Consider the following 16,331-nt stretch of genomic DNA (forward strand, 5'->3'; position numbering starts at 1 on the left):
TATAATTGTATTAGTTTGCAAGTCAATATTATCTTAGTGAGCAAACAAGTAATTAAATGCAAGTGTAAATTTGAAAAGATGATAGTAAGAGAAATAATTGGAATTGAATTTCATCTATATTACTCCTTTGCTCTTCTAAAATTATCTACATATGATTCTGTTGGATGCAAGCAAAATCCTACATCATTCAAACAAGAGGATGAACATGAGTTTATATATACATGATAGAAAAGAGAAGAAGCTTTGGCTATCACATGAGCACTACATTAAGAAGGTATTGTAGAGATTCTAGATGGAAAATTCTAAAGCAGTAAACACTCCTCTAGCAACTCATTTTAAATTGAGTGTTAAGCAGAGTCCTTCAAATGAATAACTGAGAAGACATATATGAGCAGTTTGATGTATGCAATGGTATGTACAAGACCAGATATTGCATATGTTGTTGGTACACAGTCGATTCTTATCAAATCCAGGTAGAGAGCATTGGAATGCTGTGAAATGTATTTTGATGTATCTTCATGGTACTACTAGTTTAAGGCTTTGTTTTGGAGGGGATATGCCTACCTTGGCAATCAAGGCTACAGAGGTGTGTAACATTATCTACTATAGAGGCAGAATTCATTGCTATTACTGAAGAATGCAAGGAGTTGCTATGGTTGAAGAAATTCTTGCAGGAGCTTGGTTTTGTGCAGGACAAATATCCTTTATTTGTTCATAGTTAGAGTGCTATCTATCCATCTTAGCAAGAATCCAACTTTCCATTCTAGGTAGTCCAAGCATATTGATGTAAGGTATCATTGGATATGTGATGCTTTGGATGCTAAGCTGTTGGAGTTGGCTAAAATTCCTACTAATGATAATGGTGCTTGTGACACCCTTACTACCCCAATACATATATCGAAATATAATAAATAAAAAAAAAAATTAAGGAAAATAAACTTTTTAAGTTGGTAAAAGGGTTCACATAATACTTCATAACTGTTCTGACTGAAAAATAAAACTTGAAAGATAAAATTCAAGAGTTTACACATTTTTCAAAGAAAATAACATTTATTACAATACCAAATATTCTATCCTAGAGATCCTCTTGCCCCGATGTCACACTATCAGAGCATTTCCCAAATTAACGGATGGCATTCTATATACCACTTGCAGTTGGATCCTCTCCACCTAAAATATCAACAATTTATACGGTGAGAAAAGAAAAATTATCTATATGCAAAATACATTCAATCATATCACAGTATAATTTCATCATAACTCATTATATAGTGTATATATATATATATCAATTACTCATCATATTCACATACAACATTCATGTCAATCCAACAATTAACACTATGCCAAGGCCTCGCCACATCTGACACAAGTGATACAGGTTAATTGCCTCACTCAACCCACACCAGACCAGGGGTCACGCCCTCCCTGTAGCATCACTTACCCAGGGGCCGTGCCGTCCCTCGCCATTTTGGTGTGAGGAAACACAATCACATTACAATCAATACAATCTCTTGCAATTAACCCTATGCCAGGGCTGCCATAAGCGACATAAGTGGTGGTGTTAACTGTCCTACTCATCCCACATCATACTAGGGTCACGCCTTCCCTATAGCACCACTTACCCAGGGGTCGTGCCATCCTAGTCATCAATGTGAGACATCACAATCATAATCATACAATATCTCAACTCATAATTCAAATTCACATCAATATCATCCATCAAATAACATAACAATAACTAATATAATAATCAATAGAATGATTAGTATAAACTATAAACAGCGTATCAGGGGTTATACTACTCCTACCATGCTCATCCTTATTTCATATGAAAGATAAGAAAATTTCCTACAACTCTCATGAAGACATCAAGTCCTAATTCCATCATCTACTTTGTGAAAAATGATAAAAACCGCAACAGCTATAGATAAAGCTGACAGCTTGACCCCTCTTCACTAAAACATCCATATCTGGAGTTCTAGACCTCCTTTTTGGGTGATTCCAACGCCATTGGAAAGCTAAAATCCAAGGCTACAACTTTCATTAAGACCTCAAAATCAAAATATTCACGCTCAGCGCCCAGACTTGCACTCAGCGCGCCCAGCGCATTCTGTAACCAGCAACCCATGAAAACCTTGAAAATTCCTTCCAATCATGAATCCAATCCAAATTACACGAATTTGAACCATTAAAAAAAAACATAAACAATATCAAAAAAACATCATTTTAAGCAATATATTTAAGTTTTAACCATTAATCCATGGAAATCATGAAGAAATCATGAAAACCCTAACCAAAACCTTTTCCCTTCAATCCAACCTCAATCATACATAGAACATGGAATTAATGTGATAATTCAAACTCATACATACCAGATTAAGTCTTATAAGTACTACCCTTACAATATAGTGAAAAACTAGGAATACATATATATATAGATAATAATAAAGAAAATATAAATTAACTCCAGTAAAGGTGGCAGTGCCTCCTAGTTAGGAATCCATTTATATTTTCCAAATCATAAAAATATAACAAAGATGTAAATTTTAGTCTTTTATCAAGAACATTTAAATTACAAAATAATAGGAGGCTCAGCCTTCCATTCAGATAAATTCCAAATTATAAATTAATAGGAGGCTCGGCCTTCCATTCAGATAAATTAAACGTGATTTTAAGAAATTATTCCTCTACCCAATTCCCTCATGTACTCTACATATAAATAATCCCCTTTTCCCCCGTACCTGGATGAATAGGAACTTGGGCAGAACCTCCTCCTCTTTTTCTTAAATCGGGACCGGAATTAGAGCAGAACCTCCTCTCTTATTCTCTCTTTTTATTTCTCTAGAATTTCTTCTCTCTAAAATTATGAATTTCCGAAAACCTTAAACTCCTATTTATAGAATTTATGAAGTTACTATGCATAGATTAAAATAATATTATTTCATTATTATATATTAAAAGTTACTTTTTATTAAAATATTCAAATAAATAGAATTGGAATTCAATTGAATTCCGCAGCCTCTGCATTCCACCGCAGCCATTTCCTATTCAAATTCTAATAATTGAAAAAAATACTATTTAGAAATACGTATACATGAATAGTAAAATACGTATACATAAAAAATACGTATATATGAATAGTAAAATACGTAAAAATATGATAAACCTTCTAATAATCCCAATACATAAAAATAAAATTTTGGGATGTTACATTACTCCCCTCCTTTTAGAAATTTCGTCCTCGAAATTACCTGAATTAAACAAAAATGGATATGAAGTTCTCATCTTCTCCTCTAGTTCCCAAGTAGCACTTTCTGGTATAGCTCCTCCCCAAATAACTTTTACCAAAGGAATTTCTTTACCCCTAAGTTGCTTTACCATTCGATCCTCGACCCTCACCGGGGTAGCTTCCATCGTCAAGTTCTCCTTAACCTCAATATGATCCGACTCAATCACATGCAAAGGATCATGAATGTATTTTCGAAGTTGAGAAATGTGAAAAACATCATGAAGATTTGATAGATTAGGAGGCAAAGCAATTTGGTAGGCAACATTACCGACTCTTTTAAGGATTTGAAAAGGACCAATAAATCGAGGAGTAAGTTTTCTGGATTTCAATGCCCTGCCAACCCCAGTCCACGGAGTGACTTTCAAGAATACATGGTCACCTTCTTGAAATTCTAAATCCTTTCTTCTTCTGTCAGCATAACTTTTCTGTCTACTCTGAGCTGTCCTCATCCTATCTTGTATCAATTTAACTTTTTCAGTAGTTTGTTGCACAATCTCAGGTCCTAAGATGACATTGTCTCCAGGCTCACTCCAACACAAAGGAGTTCTACACCTCCTACCATACAAGGCTTCATAGGGTGCCATACCTATGCTAGAGTGGTAACTATTATTATAGGTAAACTCTATCAAAGGTAAAAGACTATCCCAACTACCCCCTTGATCCAACACACAAGCTCTAAGCAAGTCCTCCAAAGACTGAATAGTCCTCTCAGTTTGACCATCAGTTTGAGGGTGGTAAGCTGAACTAAGTCTCAGTTGGGTTCCCAAAGCTTGTTGTAGGCTCTCCCAAAATCTAGAGGTGAATCTAGGGTCTCTGTCTGAAATTATGCTAGATGGTATCCCATGTAATCTCACGATTTCATCAATATACAGTCTAGCCAATCTCTCCAGAGAAAACCTAATGTTAATAGGTAGGAAATGTGCACTCTTGGTCAACCTATCAACTATAACCCAAATGGAATCATGCCCTTTCCTAGTTTTAGGCAAAGCAACTATGAAGTCCATAGAGATGCTATCCCACTTCCACTCGGGTATACTCAAAGGCTGAAGTAATCCTGAAGGTTTTTGATGCTCTATCTTAGCCTTCTGACATACTAAACAGGCACTCACAAATTCAGCTATATCTTTCTTCATCCTAGGCCACCAGAATATCTTCCTGAGATCTTGATACATCTTCGTTGCTCCTGGATGAAAACTAAGCTTGCTCTTATGACCTTCCTCTAATATCAATCGTTTAAGTGTAGGGTCACTAGGCACACATACTCGGTCTTTAAATCTTACCACTCCATCTGCACCCAAGGTAAATTCTCCTCCAATCCCTTGTCCTATAGCCTTACGTCTAGCCTCTAGAAATGAATCCACTAACTGAGCTTCTCCAATTTCCCTCAACAACTCACTAGTCACCCGAGTCATACCTAATCTCACACTATTATGAGTCACTTCACAAGTCAAACTTAAGTCTCTAAATTGGGTCAAAAGATCCATCTCCCTAATCATAAGAGAAGACAAATGCAAAGATTTCCTACTCAAAGCATCAGCTACCACATTAGCTTTTCCTGGATGATAATTAAGATTTCCTACTCAAAGCATCAGCTACCACATTAGCTTTTCAGTAAATGAACTGCCTGTTGTATGTGACTTTTCGGATGTCTTCTCTGAGGTGTCTAGCTTACCACCTAGAAGAGAAGTAGAATTTTCCATAGATTTAGTTCCAGGAGCAGGACCTATTTCTATTGCACCTTATAGGATGTCACCCATAGAGTTAGTGGAACTGAAAAAGCAAATAGAAGAATTGTTGGAGAAGGGGTTTGTGAGACCTAGTGTATCACCTTGGGGAGCACCCGTACTCTTAGTCAAAAAGAAGGATGGTAGTATTCGGTTGTGTGTAGATTATCGCCAGTTGAACAAGGTGACCATTAAGAACAAATATCCGTTGCCTAGGATAGATGATCTTATGGATCAGTTGGTAGGTGCTTGTGTGTTTAGTAAAATCGATCTTAGATCAGGGTACCATCAGATTAGAGTTAAGAGTGAAGATGTACCTAAGACAGCCTTTAGAACTCGCTATGGACACTATGAGTATCTAGTAATGCCTTTTGGTGTGACAAATGCTCCTGCAATTTTTATGGACTACATGAACCGGATTCTTCATCCATACTTGGATAAATTTGTAGTTGTCTTTATAGATGACATACTAGTTTATTCCAAGACTAAAGAGGAGCATGCGTGCCATTGCCAGAAACAAATCCGTGAGGGCTGCGGCCAAAGCGGACAATATCTACATGCGGGTTCTTGGGCTGTTACATTGGTATCAGAGCCGGTTCCCGGGCTGGTGTGCCAGCGAGGGCGCTGGACTCCCTTGAGGGGGGGTGGATATAGTCCCACATCGGTTAGGAAGGAGAACGAAGCATGCCATATATATGGGTGTGGACACCTTCCTTGTGTAGACGCGTTTTGGGGTGGCATGCGTGCCATTGCCAGAAACAAATCCGTGAGGGCTGCGGCCAAAGCGGACAATATCTACATGCGGGTTCTTGGGCTGTTACAGTGCTGATATGATGACTAAAGCATTGCCAAGAGAAAAATTTGAAGTTTGTTATGAGATCGCGGTTTGGCGATTATCTCCACATAGTTGTGAGGAGGAGATTTGTTAGGTATTGGATTCCCTTCCTATGTGGAGAAAAGGCCCAAAAATTAAGAAGCCCAAATTTTTGTCTCACTTAAAAACCAAGTGGAGAGGTGTCTCTTAAGGAATAAGAGAGAGAGAAAATTACACATCCGTCAAGGAGAGAAAGAAGAGAGAAAGAGAGTAGAAAATTTTTTCTATATACATAGAGCAGTTTTAGTAAATTGCGATCCCCACTTCGTTTACCGTTGGATCGGGCTGGAAATTTGGTAGCAGGTTCTTAATACGGTGATCTTCATTTTGACCGATTGGGATTGTGGATTGGAGGTTTGTGGTTGGAGAAATTAATTTTATACCGTTGCTCTAATTTGAAGTTTCTTCTTCTTTATTCTTCAGTTGGAAGGCCTTGTTGCGTTAATATATTGGTTGGTTGTAAGTATTTATTTATGCATTTGATTAGACTCTCTTGTACCCTTATTTGATCATAGTGGAGTTTGATTGACTGGCTTGTGCTCGTGGATTTTTACTTCTCACATTGAGAGGGTTTTCTCACGTTAAAAATATTTGTCTCTTTGTAATTATTTTCTACCATTTATTTATTTTGTTGCTCCTCGTTGGTTTTTGCAAGTTGGGGGAATTATTTTCACTGCATACTTTGGTACTCTTGATTATTGTGTTTTTGTTTCCCTTATCAGAGTGGTATCAGAGTCAATGGTCTGATCAGGTGATTGACTTGACGAGTATAATGGCTGGCAGGTGGATTCAAGTTTGGGATCCCTTTTGTCGAAAGTCTTCTTAAACTGTGGAGGGTTAGGAGGCGTGGGTCATGAGGGAGGTCATGATGGAGCGGCGGTGCAAGCACTCAAAGCGTGAGTGAGCTCTATGGGTCACTATCGAATAATACTCGTAGTTTTCGTTGTAGGAGAGGGGGTAAACCGTGGTCCTTTGTTTAAGGGGAGGATTATTGGGAATGCAAGCAAAGTCCCACATCATTCAAATAAGAGGATGGACATGGGTTTATTTACACACAGTTGTCTCCATTGGTAGAGAGACCTTTTAGGTAATGTCCAAAAGTAAAATCGTGAGGGCTTGAGCCCAAAGCGAACAATATCTTACCAATGTGGAGACATGTGTATATGTGTGGTAACTCCCAATGCATAATAGATTCATATCATTCAGTGTTATTGAATCGTTAAAGTTATTCTAAATCAATTCATTGCCTTTGGAAATTGTAAGGATCCTAATTTAATAACCAATTCCTTAGTTTACCAAATTAGAGTTCTTGCATTAAGCTCAAGAAATTAATCAACTAACAACTATAAATTTATTCCCAGCATTTAGAATCATTAGGTGATTTGATTCAAATCAAATTTAGAAAATATTTTTCAATCAAAGTTTAAATCTCAAATCAAAAGATGAATAATGATCAATTCACCCCAAGCATTAAAAACAAAATCAAATCACTAACATTGAATAAAAATATATCATATATATAAATCAAAAGGAATATAAAAAAGTTTGATAGATTACATTCAACTCCAACAAGTAAGAAATTTAGCTACTCTTAGTGGTGAGAGCAACTTCTATTTACAATGACAACATGGAAAGAAAAGATGAGCTCAAGATCTTCTATCCCATAGTCTTGAAGCTTTATCACTTTTTTCTTCAATCCTCTATTCTTTCTTTATCTCTAGTTAGATGATGCCTTATTTCTTTCTTTACTCCCTTTTATATGTCCAAAAAATTAGAATAGGATGTCTTAAAAGTGGACAATTTACTTAGCCATTTTTATTTGATTAAGCGAATTTTTGAATTCTTCATGATTAAGAAAGTTTCAAGTGTTGAGCCCTTTCTTATATGTTGAGCCCTTTTTTATTCCATATTTTCTTGCTCCTCTAAGCCAAATATGCTCAGCCCTTTCTAAAAAAAAAAAGATAAACGATTTTCCTGGAAATTATTGCTATAAATTGAAATAATGGATAACTCAAACACTCAAAGAACCATGTATACAAAATTAAATGAAAAATGTTAATAATAACTGACACACTTTTTGAAAATGATATTTTATTGATTGAAAATTATAAATAATAATAATAATAATAATTACGAGTCTTATATTTTATTTAATAAATTTCACTTCTACTTTTCTAATTTTCAATATGCTTTAACTAATCGGAAAAAGTTTGTTGATAAAAGAAGTGTCATAGACTACGACTAAACTCCTCAGCAGATAAAATATAATTATTGAATTCTCACATAACTGCGATGCTAAAGACCCAAAATGGGAAAAAAAAAATCTACAACATTACTCAAAATTGAATAATGAATACCACAAGTAAAATATTGGTTATACAATTTATTATGACAACATCATCTTTATGAGAGAGGCAGTCTGGTCGATCACAATGCATGAATCTTTTTTTATTATTATTAAAGTAAGCCTTCAAAAAAATTATTTTATTTTTTGCGATAAAAGCCTAGGAAACTTTTCCACCACAGTATTGATGTCTTTGAAATATTCTTTGACTTTTCCCTCAATTGAGAGTGTTGTTTACACGTATTTATTCCATTCATATGTCCATTAGTCAAAATGGTGCCCCCCTCTGCTTGACTTTCACATTGCTGTGGCAATGAAAACGCACAAGGTTTTAAAAGTTCCCATGTCATGGGCTTTTTCACCATGAATGGTTAATTAACCCTTGATGGTTACATATGTAGTTAGGACCACCCCATGCATATGCATCACCCCACACCCCCACCCTAGAAATCTCGAAATGTCTTAGTGTGGTTCCTAAACTTGTCAGCATTGGGACCTTCTTCTTTCTCTTTACGGATACAAATAATGAAATAAACATCTCATAATCGAAATTTTTGACTTGACTCCACTTCCCAAAATTCAACACACACAAAGAAACGAAAAAAAAAAAATCTCGAAAATGTATATAAATATGTGGGGAAGGGGGGAATTATTTTCACATCATTAGAATCTTCCCATCAAGAAGTACTTTGGCGAGGTTGGAAACAAATATTGCGAATAATAGAAATAAGAAGAAAAAGAAAATATGAATGCTAAGGTATCTACATCCGATGATACCAAGAAAGATGAAGAAATTGTGCTTCCTGGCTTTAGATTCCACCCCACAGATGAAGAGCTTGTTGGGTTTTATTTGCTGAGGAAGGTGGAAAAGAAGCCTCTTCGAATTGAACTCATCAAACAGGTTGATATCTACAAATATGATCCATGGGATCTTCCAAGTAAGATCTGCTTCCACTTAAATTTCACTTGTAAGTGCTTAAGTATTTGTATATATATACATAGTTTGTTTCGATACAAGATTAAAAAAAAAATTTAAAAAATTTCTTTTCCGAATACATAAAAACATTTTTCAGTAAAAACTCTCAAAAATACTACTAACTTGTATAAAACATACTAATTGGAAAGAATATATATAGGTTTTTAGCTATCTTATGCAGTTAAATTTTTATGAAGGGTTTGTTTATATGATAATCGGTCGTATAATTTAACGACTTGAGTGTTATTTGATGAAGATAATTAAACTGAAGTTGTTGAATGAAAGTTCATGAAATGTTGATTGGTTCAAATTTTGTTTTTTTTTTAGGAATTATTTTCTTGACTTTTTCTTGCAAGAACATCTGGAAAACTTAAAAAATGCAATTTTTATTATTTGAGATATAATTTTTCTAAGCATGTTCCTAACCTTGGACCCAATTAATCCCAATCATTATTTGAATAATAGAAAGGAAAGAGTATACTGAGATGATGTTTGGTATTTTTTCATGTTAATGTTAATGGATGAAGAAGTGAATTCTGTGGGGGACAAAGAGTGGTATTTTTTCTGCATAAGAGGGAGAAAGTACAGGAACAGCGTGAGGCCTAACAGGGTAACTAGGTCAGGGTTCTGGAAAGCCACAGGGATTGATAAGAACATATATTGTGTGAAAGAACCCCATGAATGCATTGGTCTCAAGAAGTCATTGGTCTACTATCGTGGAAGTGCTGGCAAAGGCACCAAAACTGACTGGATGATGCATGAGTTTCGTCTTCCACCCAATGCAAAATCCACCAACAATACCAATGACCTTCAAGAAGCTGTAAGTCAATTACTTCATATATAATATCCATATATGTGTGTTTTCATACTTCTTTCTTTAGATAACATACTCATAGTCTAAATGAATACTAAGTTGTTGGTTAAAGTGAAACTAGATTTAATCTTTTTAATTAAAGTTTTGATTTTGGGTCTTGTTGATAAATCATAAAAAATATAGTTTGAATGAGAGATCTTATAAAAATGATTACTTGATTTTTTTTTCCAGGTAGATTAAGTACTGAGTTTGATGGTGGATATTTTGTAGTAATAATATTTATAAAAAAAACAACGTACCTAACATATATTTCTTTAACACAAACATATTAATTAGGTGAGATGTCAAAAAAGTAATCTTAAAACACTTAATAAAAAAAATTAGTCTTATGCATTTTGAGTATGAATTATTAATGATGTGACTTTTAAGATAAGATAATAAACTAATGATATGTATGTGTTTGTAGTCGAACGATAGTGGAAAATCCCTTTATATTGTTAGGGAGTATTATTTGATAAGTGAAATATTTTTATTATTTTAGAAATTTGAAGTTCACAATGTTAATTTTTTAAGTTTAATTTATTATTTAAAAGATAATATTTTTGGGAAACAAGGTTTTTTGAGAATGTAATTTATACAAGTTTTTCACCAAATTGGTTGTATAGTGTAGGCATGAATCTAACATTCCTAAGTTAAAAGAACTGTTTTACTATGATAAAAATATTATGTTACCTTAAATTTTTTAATTAATACAATAAAATTTTTTATTCTCAAGTAACATTCATAAACATTCAAAAAATTATTTATAATCAATCAAAATAGATTAAATCATTTCTTATTCTTAGTAATTATAATTCTCAAGAAAGAAAAAAAAAATTCTTCTACCAAACACCTCTTTGGTGTATATCAATTATTTTAATAAAAAGATATGGTTAAAATTTGATTTAAATAAAATAATATTAAATTAACTTTTCTCGATTTCTTAATTTACTAACTTTATATATTTTATATTAAAAATTGGAAAGACATACCATCTAGAACCATATGTAAGACTAATAATATAGGGAGAGCATATTTAAATGATAAAAAAAAATGCTGAGATTCTTGGTCAAAAATCTCTTCATATTCAAGTCACTAAAAGCTTATTCAAGTATTTTTTTTATTAATATAAATATTACCATGACGAAGATAAGAATCTAGCTGACTAAAAGCTTACTACTGTGTGTTTTAATTATTCTAGTTAATTAGATAGCATGATCATAACCAATATAATTTTTTATTTACTGGAAGTTTTGACTTTGGTCTTTCTTAGAAATTATTGGATACATGTCGTGTACATACATGCATACAATTGACCGGCCTCCACTGGATGGTCAAAGGAAAGTTTATATTTTTTTTATTCTGAAAATTACGATAACGTGTAAACGAAGTTAAAATATATAAAATCATCAATCATACTTGATTAAACAAGTCTATATATTCAACTATAATAATATATAGTGTGATATATTTCTTCATTATCATTATTGTTTACATTAATTTCACTATAATCGCAATTAATTGAAAGGTAAAATTTTCGTATTGTAATAAATCATAATTAAATATATAGTATCGTTAAAATAATTTGTGTTAATAGATAAGTAAAATTAAACTCTTAATTTCAACGGTATTTCATTTTATGATGATCGTACAATGGATTGGAATACTAGTTATACTCCCACAATAAAATTCTTTATTTTGTTGATAAAAAAATTCGGAATTTCAAAAATTAAAATTTATATAGGAATCGTACAATATGGATACACATAGGTTTCCATTGATCGAGTTATTATTATTATTATTATTATTATTATTATTATTAACTGGTACAATAATAATAAAAAAATAAAATAAAAAAGATGATGAATTAAATCTAATTTGACTCAGAACCCGATATTTAATCAGTTGTGGTTTAATGGTGTGGGGGAAAAAAAAAAGCACTTATGGTTTAATAACATAATTACATGCATTACAAAAAAGACAACTTTGAATTATTTAAAATTCGGTTGGACGGATGGGCGTTGAACTAATCGATTATTAATATTTTTTTTTTTTTCACAATCAATACATGTTTTTCTCTTTTTCTATGCAATTGTTTTGTCATATATATATATATATATATATATATATATATATATATATATATATATATATTAACTTCATCTTTTTTTTTTTTTTTTTTTATCTTTCCATATGTAATGTTATCACTTTATCAGTTAAAAATGTCTCGAGCCAGTTGAGCCTGATTCGGACCTCATCAAAGTTTACTGTCTGTCAAGTTAGGCTTTATATAGAACAATATTAGGTTAGCAAAGATATTAGATTCAAAATTTAATTAACTTGTGTAAAAGTATTTTAGGTCAGGATAGAAATAAATTAGATGATGTTGAAGGTCTATGACCCAATTTGCAATATATCTAACTTGTTAATTAAGTTAAACTAAGATGTTTTCTGATTCATTTTTCTAAAACAAAAATCCTCTATTCTTCCAATTAGGTTTTAAAGAAAGTAGAAAATTTATTTGTTAGACTATTTTCATTATCTTTTTAATTATTTAAGTTTTACTTGGTTTTCTTTCTCCATTAAAGAAAAAGAAAAACTTAAAACTGAAATCAAACAATACTTTAAATTTTAGGTTATCCAGAAAGAAAGAAAAAAAAAAAGCCTAGTAGCCATTGTGTTCAAGAATAAACAAGTCAAGCATGTTTAACAAAATCTTAATGTTAGGTAAATAGGTGTGAATCATACTTTCTGTTCAAGAAACAAGTCAAACAAGTTTAACAAAATATATGTAGTTGGAGGGGTTATTTGAAAAAAAGTTTGTGTGTTTTAAATGTTAGGATTAGGAGGTGGTTAAAATTCCTCTTAGATATCTTTTTTCCCCTTTTAATGTTGAGCAATTCGGAGGGAATTGAAGTTTTTAAAATAATTGAATTATAGTATCCACAATTTAATGATTTTATTAGTCTATTTTAAAGGTATAATAAATAATAAATTATTTCATTTCCACAGCTCCTCTTTTTTTTTTCTTTTTTTTTGAATCAAATATTATTTAAGGAAATTTTTTTATTTATACTCTATATTAATAATCTAAGTAATACTAGACTTTACCTTTTTAAATAAAGTTTGTAGTTCGAATTTTGTGTGTTTAAAATGGACTTCTACTAAAAATATCAGTGATGTTAATCTTTATTGATATATTAAAAAACAAAAATAAAATAATAAAAAAAATATGACCACAAGGGAATAAATACTAGAGAAAAAAGAAATAGGTCTACTTTATCCATATAAGACAGATAGAAGAATTTTTCTGGTAGATGGCTTCCCTTATAATTTAAAGTCTCTTGTGGTTCACAACGTGAAATTAATGAATTGCTTTTATTTCTGCTTTGGTCCCATGTCATGCATGAACTTTAGGATATGCCAAGTCAACCCTGTTGAATACTGATATTTTGGTTTAATGTAACTGTCATATGATATGCACACCACATGCAACCCCTATTAAGTTTAAATTACACTAAATTCCCTCAAAGTTTGCTAAAATTACACACTCTACCTTTTTCATCTCTATACTAATCTCATTCATTATTAAAAAAATATATATTACATTCACATCTTTTAGAAATTACACTAACTTCTACATTATTTAAGAAACATAATGCTGTGTTTTTGAATGAGTATCAATGTAATATACTCTACTTTTTGTGATTTCTGATTGGTCAAAACAATAATTTTTTTATACTAATGGGAAATTAAATTAAATTTATAAATATTTAGATGAGAGTAATATACATAAAATTTTGGTATTATAAGATCACTCAAAAATTTCAAAGTAGGATATGTATACCCCCCCCCCCCCCCCCCCCAAATCCATATGTACAAGCAACAATTAAAGTGTAAGTCTGTGTGTGCTTGGAAAAAAAATGTTTTCTCAGATTGAGTCCTTTTTGTTAGAAAAATAAAAGTTTGCGAAATAAGATTGTTGTTTAGCATAACAGTTAAAATTTATAAACAGTTTGTTTTTCCAAAAAAAAAAGTTGCTTTTATGAATATGAAAATTTAAAATTTATGATCATTTTTTTTATGTTGTATCCAAAAAAAATTAAATATCACAAACTCGTTTTTTTTTATTTATAAAATTACCCAAATAAATCATATTATAATCATAATCAATTATACATGTAACTAATTATTTAATTATTGAAATGATCTAAATTTCTTTTAAGATCTTTCTCAAACAGACACTAATTGCCATTTTTGTGTCTTCAGGAGGTGTGGACACTGTGCAGGATATTCAAACGCACCCCATCTTTCAAAAAGTACACTCCAAATTTGAAAGAGTCAACAACACCTGTCACCAAACCAAACCCTGTGAATTCCAACACATGCACCCTAGATTCTGAAAATTGCAAGCCATATTTGATTTGCAGAGACCCCCTAGGGATGCAACAAATAGAAAGAAAACCGGTTATTGGACAGGTTGATGAAAAGAAGCACTTGTTTCTGGGCCAGTTTGCCCCAATACCCCATCATCATCAGGCCCCACCAAACCCATACCCAAGTTTTTGGAATCAGAATGTTGAGGACTATGCATTTGCAAATGAGAATTGGGATGACCTAAGATCTGTGGTTCAGTTTGCAATTGATCCATCCACGGTGTTTGATTGTACAGAAGCATATGTTCCACCCTACTTTTCTTAGGTTGGACTGAGTAACATTCTTAGATATATATGTTATGTATGATTATGATGTATGTATGAACATATATAGAGGCTACACTTGTCATTGTTCTCAGTTTTTTCATTTCTTGAATGAACACCTATGTGTAGAACTTTACTGGTTTTACTATGTTTTGTTGTAAAACCTAATATTGACTTGTATCTTGTCGTTTATATCCCTTTTCCCATTGATTGGGTCAATAAATATATACGTTACCTTGATTTATCAATTTAGTTTACTTGGCTATTATATTATTTATTTTATGGGTTCAATAACTATTATATCGTTGAAATAGCTAGGCATGATGATATATATAATTCATCACAGGTTCTTTTTTTTTCTTCAAGTATTTTTCCCCATAAGATGAGTGAAAGATTAATTTCAATATATGAAGTAGGCAGACATCACTTACAAATTTAAACAAATAATCTTGTTTTTTTTTTTTTACAGAAATTTAAACATATATAATTGAACACGACTACACAAGTATACAAAAAATTTAAAACATGAGTATCCCAAATAAAAAAATTTGAGAAAATGATACGAAGCATTTGTCAAGATGATAATAAACTTTGTGGTTGGGACTTGGGATTATCCCATTAAAGATAGTCGTCCAACTTCATGGATATAGAAATTAGTTATTATTAAAATTAATAAATATTTTATATTAATAACATAATTACCCAAAAAATTTAATGAATTCTAAAGTTGACTAAAAATTATACTTTACCCCATTAACAATGATTATTCATAGTTAAGTATTTTTGAAAAGAAAAAAAACCATCGATTATATATTAATTATTGAATACTTATATACAGGGCATGACAAAAAGATTTTAAAGACTATTGTAAACTTTCTTACATTAACAAGTAGTTGTGCATGTTTTCCTTCTATTTGTTAAGAAATAATTGTCATTTTTTTCAGGTTTAAAATTCTCCTATTGTAAATTATGTTCCAATTCCAATATTTCTCGGTTTAAATTTCTCCTATTGTAAATTCTCCTAAGTACACCTTTTGCATGGCAAATCCCTCTTTAATGCACACTTGCAAGATAAAGGGCTGGAAATTATTCTTAAAAAAACAATTAGGCCAGCCTATCCATTAGACATAATCTCTCATCCAAGCTGGTGATTTAGTGTATCTTTTGGGCTTATCATTACCGCCTGGTCCAGAATGGACCTTGTCCTCAAGGTTCACAATGGCCATATCCTACTATGGCAGCAACTGGTTGATGGAATTAGGGAAGTCACAAATCACGATTGTAGTGAATGGTGAAGATGAATTTGTGTTTGTTGGGAACGACCTAGATGAAAACCGCAGCACCCGTGGGGTCAAGTGCAGACACGTGCGTGCTCGCAAAAGCAATGTTGTAAAAAAACCATTATAACGGTGTTATAACTGAATGATGGGGCAGTTTTGGGTCTCTTTGTGATTTGCTATCCGTGATATGGCATTTTGTGGTGTCGTCCGCCGCCATTTTTGCCATGGGGGCGCCATGGTCATTTTGACCCGTTACGTTATGAAGGGTATGGCAGACGTAATGGGTTT

At 32.3% G+C, this 16,331-nt stretch overlaps 1 protein-coding gene across 2 annotated transcripts; it reads left to right on the top strand.

The window, feature by feature from the left end:
- Positions 1 to 8,733: 8,733 nt before the first annotated feature.
- Positions 8,734 to 15,015, top strand: LOC109791053 (transcription factor JUNGBRUNNEN 1). 2 transcript variants are annotated; one of them, XM_083068431.1, is made up of 3 exons: positions 8,734 to 9,172; positions 9,741 to 10,030; positions 14,333 to 15,015. In XM_083068431.1, the coding sequence occupies exons 1-3, from the start codon at positions 8,980 to 8,982 to the stop codon at positions 14,762 to 14,764; spliced, it is 915 nt and encodes a 304-aa protein (XP_082924557.1). In that variant the 5' UTR covers positions 8,734 to 8,979; the 3' UTR covers positions 14,765 to 15,015. The 2 variants fall into 2 exon arrangements, with proteins under 2 accessions (XP_082924557.1, XP_020205893.1); XM_020350304.3 differs by having other exon boundaries at positions 8,742 to 9,172; positions 9,738 to 10,030.
- Positions 15,016 to 16,331: the final 1,316 nt, after the last annotated feature.

The sequence above is a fragment of the Cajanus cajan genome, chromosome 2, assembly GCF_000230855.2.
Source record: "Cajanus cajan strain Asha chromosome 2, NIPB_CcT2T_4, whole genome shotgun sequence".
Classification (NCBI taxonomy): domain Eukaryota; kingdom Viridiplantae; phylum Streptophyta; class Magnoliopsida; order Fabales; family Fabaceae; genus Cajanus; species Cajanus cajan.

Excerpts from the sequence above, each read along its gene's own strand:
- LOC109791053 (XM_020350304.3), top strand. The coding sequence starts at position 8,980 with ATGAATGCTAAGGTATCTACATCCGATGATACCAAGAAAGATGAAGAA. Across the intron at positions 9,173-9,737 it reads TGATCCATGGGATCTTCCAA|AAGTGAATTCTGTGGGGGAC; the intron begins GTAAGATCTGCT and ends TAATGGATGAAG. Across the intron at positions 10,031-14,332 it reads CCAATGACCTTCAAGAAGCT|GAGGTGTGGACACTGTGCAG; the intron begins GTAAGTCAATTA and ends TTGTGTCTTCAG.